Raw genomic sequence first — 6,051 nt, 5'->3', positions numbered from 1 at the left:
GAGAGAGAGAGAGAGAGAGAGAGAGAGAGAGAGAGAGAGAGAGAGAGGTCTCATTCAGGGCTCTCCATAGTCACTAGCTTTCTCCACTGCGACCAGGTACGTGTGTGTGCATGTGCGTGTGCGTGTGTGTGTGACAGGTGTCTCATTCAGGGCTGAGCTCTCCACACGCACTTCTTTCTCCACTCTGACCAGTTGTGAGTCTCCATATTACTACTGTCCACTGCAAACAGAAGCGTCTCTGATGGAGGCAGAGCTGTACCTACGTGTGGGTATAAGAGTAGGATTTGGAAGGCATTTGGATACTGTGTCCATTTAGTGAGCTAGTGATAGTAGGTTGACTCCTAGGATCTGTGAGCTCCCCATCTGCAGGTTCTAAGCCCAGATGTATAGAAACAGGTGTGTATTTCCTGTTGTGTGTGGATCAGGCCTGAAAGCCAACCAGACAGTGCTTGGTTAGCTCCATAACAGTCATGGCACTATTGTATGCGTGGGCGTTCCTCATGGGTCAGTCATTGCCCAGGTCACAGTGTCCACAGCTCCCCCAGCAGTCTAGTACCATGAGGGTGAGAGAGCAGGGAGGAAGCTTCCTGGTCAGCACCAGGTAGATTTCTTCATGTCTTGTGGCATATGTGAGGTGTCTTCAGTCCCAGGGTCTTAGCATCACCTTCTGGTGATGCAACCAAGAGCAGTGTCAGTAACCTATCCCGAGAAATAGATGCTTTGTCAGCTGGAAAGCTCCAGTAACGTGGGCACATCAGTTTCTTCTGCATTTGTGCATATATGTGATTTCAGTGCCGATTTTCTGGAAAAATGATATGCGATAAATGGATCATCACGTATGTGTGTGTATGTGCATGCATACATACATACATGCAAAACATTCTTGGCCTGTGTCTGTGTGGAGCCTTGATGCCCTGACATTGAGTTCTGTGTCTGTGTGGAGCCCTGATGCCCTGACATTGGGTTCTGTGTCTGTGTGGAGCCCTGACGTCCTGACACATCAGGGGTCACTTTTGTATTGAATGCATCTCAGCAAATAATCCTTACAAGACATGTTGCAATAGGGTGCCAATTGTAGTGATGAGGCAAGCAGACCTGCTTTTCGTCCTGCCCAGCTTCCACACGGCTAGCTTAGCCCCGGAAATAATAACACGGAAACTGTATTCACTTTAACTCTGCCTGGCACATTATATCTAGCCTCTTCTTGGCTAACTCTCACATCTTGCTTTAACCCATATCTAGTAATCTCTGTATCACCACGGGGTTGTGGCTTACTGGGAAAGATCCCAACCTACGTCCATCTTGGGCCGGAGCTTCATGGCATCTTCCTATCTCTGCTTTCTTCCTCCCACAATTTTGTTCTGTCTTCCCCACCTACCTATGTTCTGACCTATCAGGCCAAGCAGTTTTCTTTATTAATTAACCAATGAAAGCAACAGATAGATAGAAGATCCTCCTACATCAAAGACACACTTCCTAATTTCTCATATGGACTGTGTGCTCAGTTTCTTCGCTGGTGTCTTGTAGAACGAGGTTCACTTCTGTGTTTGTGGCTGACTGACTTTTCTGTCCACTGTCACATGGATGGGAGGGTACCTCTGTTGTGTTCCCTGAGCAGCTTACGGAGACACGGGAGTCTGAATACAGTGTAATCCTGCTGTCCCCGAAGGCTAGCTTAGCTGTCCATCTGCATTTGATGCGCTGGTAGATGAAAGAAACATGGAAAGTGACCCAGGGGCTGAAGGAATCCCTTAGACATCACGAGAACATATCCCCAAAGCAGAACAAAAATGCAATTTCACATGAGAGTCCTTTCAGTTCTCACTATCTGAGGGAGAGTTGAGGTCCAGCCTTGTGGAGTATGATAGCAAGTCAGACTCACAGCTGCAGGGTGGGTGCGAGGGTCTTTGTGCTGTGACTTTACATCGTTGTCAGCAGAGCCAGTGTGAGAGTTAATTCGGCTCCACCAGAAACATTTCTGTGGTGACTGCGTGTGTGCTGCTCCCACATGGATCACTGGGGTAGCCAAGATGGCTTAGCAGGCAGAGGTGCTTGCAGCCAAGACTGACGACCTGAGTTCAGTCCCCAGGACCCATGTGGTGGGAGGAGAGGATGATCCCTGAAATTTGTCGTCTGATCTCCACATGTTTGCCCAGTAAAGAGTAAATAAATGTAACAACAGTATGTATCATTTATGCCTCTGTGGGGGTGACCACATCGGTGTGGCAGCCTGGAACCTGGAGGAGGAAATGGATTTCCCGCCATTCTCTTTAGGCCCCAGGCAGGAGTAGCCAGAGTCCTGGCACAGGGTCCTGTCCTGGGGAAAGCAGATGATGTTGCCGTGGAAACGGCTCCACGCTGGGTGACGGATTGCCAGCCACTTCCACACTACTGCCACTACTGTTTCCACGGAGGGTGCCAGGCTTTATGTGTGGTCAGGAGGGGAGATCAGAGGCCAGCTCTGCTATGGGGATTTGGCACCTGGGTACATTAGCCTTGGTTTCCTTTTCTTTTTGATCTTTTGACACAGGGTTTCTCTGTGGCTTTGGAGCCTGTCCTGGAACTAGTTCTTGTAGACCAGGCTGGTCTCGAACTCACAGAGATCCGCCTGCCTCTGCCTCATGAATGCTGGGATATAAAGGTGTGCGCCACCACCCGGTCCAACATTTTTTGTTTTCGAGACAGGGTTTCTCTGTGGCTTTGGAGCCTGTCCTGGAACTAGTTCTTGTAGACCAGGCTGGTCTCGAACTCACAGAGATCCGCCTGCCTCTGCCTCCCGAGTGCTGGGATTAAAGGCGTGCGCAACCATCGCCCAGCCCAACATTTTTTTAAATTAAAAAAAAAATTCTTTGTGTATTCCTGCGAGATCACAGTGTAGAGGTCGGAGGAAAAGCTGGCTCTCCCGTGCCACTTGAGTCCTGGAGATGGAACTCAGCCCATCAGCCTTGGCGGCCACTGAGCCATCGCAGTGGCCCTGTCTGCCTGACTTAATTAAAAGTGATAAAACTAATGGTTTGGGGAGTCTTGAAAGAGCTAAGTTGCTCAAAACAAAGGAGCATTGTTATCAGGCGAAGTGCACGGAATGAGTGTTCGTTGTGTGGCTAGCAGGAAAGTATGGACGTAGGCACAGGTAGATGCTACCCTTCCCTTTCTGTGGGTCTCAGGAACTGGGAAGGGAGAAACCAGCGAGGCAGACGTTCCTGAAGGGATCGGCACAGCCAGAGCCTCCCACCCATTGTCAGCTGAGACTGGCCAGCCGTGGTGAATACACGGGACTCATCTGCCAGGGCGGTGACTCTGAGGGACGCTGGGGGTGGGGTTGGAACCCAGGGTGAGCTGCATGGTGGAGGCAGCTATCTGGATGGTAGGTAGACCTAGCCCAAGTTCAGTCAGAAGGGATGTCTGACCCATTCTGTCCCCTCCAGCATCAGAGGACTCTGATGCCACTAGCCTGCTACCTGGTGGCCTCATGGAACCTCAGAGACTCAGGCTGGCCCATTCTCCGTTAGTCAGGCTCTCAACAGAGGCGGTAGCCAGGTCAGCTGAAGTGAGCACAGGCCTTGTTTTCCAGCCACGGAGTCCTGATGAAGGTCAGCTCTTCCAGCTGACTGTCCGCCCTCTGGTGGTCACTCATGTGGAGCACCATGGTTTCTATACCATGCTCTCAGGGAAAAATTACCTCCAATACTGTTTCTGTTTATCGTTCATTTGTTTAAAGATGTAAAAATGCAGGTTTGTTCCAAGCTTCTGACCCCCTGGCCGCCAGCCGCCAGAGCTGGCCCGGCTCTTCCTGCAGTCCTCTTCTGTCTAGTCTCAAGGTTGTGGTTCTCAGGGGTTCCTTTCCCCACTGTTTTTCTGAGCCCCCATTTTGGGGGGTTTGCAGTGATGCAGCCTTCTGATCTGCATGGATGCTGCCGTACTGTGCAAATGCCCCTGTGAGCAGCCCCGTTCCTTCGGTGGGGGAGGCAGCTGAGCAGCGATACTGTGAGAGCCTCAGCCGTGGACATAGGCAGTGAGGAACGCTGGTCGGTTTGGCCTTGTGGATACATTATTCCCTAAAAGCAGTGTTTGTAGTTGGTTCATGGATCAACCCAGTTCCTGTGCCCTTGAGGCAAGTGGCCTGCTAGCAAGCTGTGTCCTGGACCCTCCCACCAGTCCAGGTGTACAAAGGTCGCTGCTGTACCCTGCCCCTTGTTACAGTACCAGCCAGTGCACGGCAGGTGGTTGTGTTCCAGTTTATTCCGGAGTTGTGCGGCTGGCTGCTGACTTCTAGATGGAGTAATGCTGTGGCAGGAAGAGTGACAAGGCCCAGGCTGGCTCGGGCAGCTAGAACTTTCCTCAGGTCATGTACAGCATCTCAATTGTCAGAAGTAGTTTCCGGTAGCATGGCATGTGATAGGGGCTGCCGCCATGCTCCCTCAAAACACAGGCTTACCAATGATCAGCAAGAGGGTGGGGGGCTCCAACAACCAGAGGGCCTCACCCAGTGTTGGACCACCTTATCATGGAGGGCAGCCTGCAGTATCATAACTTATCTTTTAATATCTGTCTGTCTGTCTATTATTTGGTTTTTCAAGACAGGGTTTCTTTGTGACCAGATTGTCCTTGGACTCACAGAGATTCACCTGTCTCTGACCCAGTGGGTCTAGGATTAAGGGTGTGTGCCACCACCACCCAGCTGAATGTATTGTGTGTTATTTATTTTCTTATATGCATATACCTCCCTGTTTGCATGGGCACCACCTGCATGCAGTTGCCTACACAGGCCAACGAGGGCATTGGATCCCATGGGACTAGAGTTACAGGCAGCTGTGAGCCATCTGGTGTAGGTGCCGAGAACCAAGCCTAGGTCCTCTGTGAGAGCAGCCGGGTTTGTGGCCACTGAGCCACCTCTCCAACCCCCCTCCCTTTCTTTGGAAGGAAAATTCCCTTATGTTCCATGTGGGTCTCTTGAGGTCACTGCCAATGCCACACACCGTGAGCCTTTCAAGGTCTGTCTCTTTCCGTCTGTCATGTGACCCAGGGTCCTGCTCACCAGGTCCAGTTAGCAGAGTGTCATCAATATGGTGAAGTGGATTGGTGGTGATGATCGGGGTCCTTCTGGATGGGCACAGCAGGGGACCTGACACAGAAGCAGCCATGAAGGTCATTGTCGGCGTCCCCCACTTCATCTCTGGCCCAGAAGGCTGAGCCCCTCAGAGGCTGGTGTCCCCCGCACCTTGGCTTGGGTGGCTCAGAGGGTGAAACGGAAGACCGTACTCTGGAATATCCTAGAATTCCAGGCTGCTTCAGCTTTCAGGCCAGTGTCCTTCCACCCTGGAGGCACGGTAGAGTTCTGGGTACCCAGCACAATTCTGTTAAGGGAGTTCCCAGACCACTCGTGGCTCTCCTGGGGGTAGATGTAGGTATCTGCAGATCTGAAAGCTCATAATCCCACTGTGTGGGCAGAACGAGCCCTGGCTCAGTGCCCTGACCCCCTTGCCTAGTGTCACTGGACACAGCTGGCTGCAGTGTGCACTCTAGGCTGTGGGAGCCTCTGAAGATCCAAGCACTCTGACCTCTGGAGCCCGAGGTCATGTTTGAGGTGTCCAGCCTAGCCGACCCCTTGTGGCCCAGTCCCTGGGGTGGAGGGAGGTTCTAAGTGTGGGGTGCGGCTACTGTTGATGCCTGCTCGGCAACGCCTGCTTGGTTGGTGTCTCCGGGGAAATGTTTCTCTTACTGCTTCCTTTAGTGCCAGAGTCCTGTTTCTGGCTCTCTCTTGCAGAGTGACCCATCTCTTATTCATACAGCCTTGGGGTCTCATCTTGATGTTCATGGTCTGTGTGATAGTGCACTAAGGACAAAGCCTGGGGTTTGTCTCTTGTTCCTTTTCAAAAGTCATTTCAAAGTCACCAAGAATCACCTCCCGCTCTCCCGAGTTAAAGCTGCCTGTGTGCTGGCCAAGTTTCTTATTTCCTCTCACTTTTTTTCCTGTCTCATTTTGGTCTTTGAACTTTTTTCTTTCCTCTCTCTCTCTCTCTCTCTCTCTCTCTCTCTCTCTCTCTCTCTCTC

General features: G+C 51.5%; 1 protein-coding gene across 1 annotated transcript in view; it reads left to right on the top strand.

Moving 5' to 3' along the window:
• The window catches only part of Ulk4 (unc-51 like kinase 4), a 288,608-nt gene that overhangs the window by 37,976 nt on the left and 244,581 nt on the right, over nt 1-6,051 (top strand). Inside the window, exon 19 of the mRNA XM_026779110.1 lies at nt 4,830-4,856. Within this exon, the coding sequence (XP_026634911.1) occupies nt 4,830-4,856 (27 nt within the window). The remainder of the gene's footprint in view (nt 1-4,829; nt 4,857-6,051) is intronic.

This window comes from Microtus ochrogaster, chromosome 5 (genome assembly GCF_000317375.1).
Source record: "Microtus ochrogaster isolate Prairie Vole_2 chromosome 5, MicOch1.0, whole genome shotgun sequence".
Classification (NCBI taxonomy): domain Eukaryota; kingdom Metazoa; phylum Chordata; class Mammalia; order Rodentia; family Cricetidae; genus Microtus; species Microtus ochrogaster.
The sequence above is the reverse complement of the archived record's forward strand: the minus strand, read 5'-3'. Positions and strand labels throughout refer to the sequence as shown.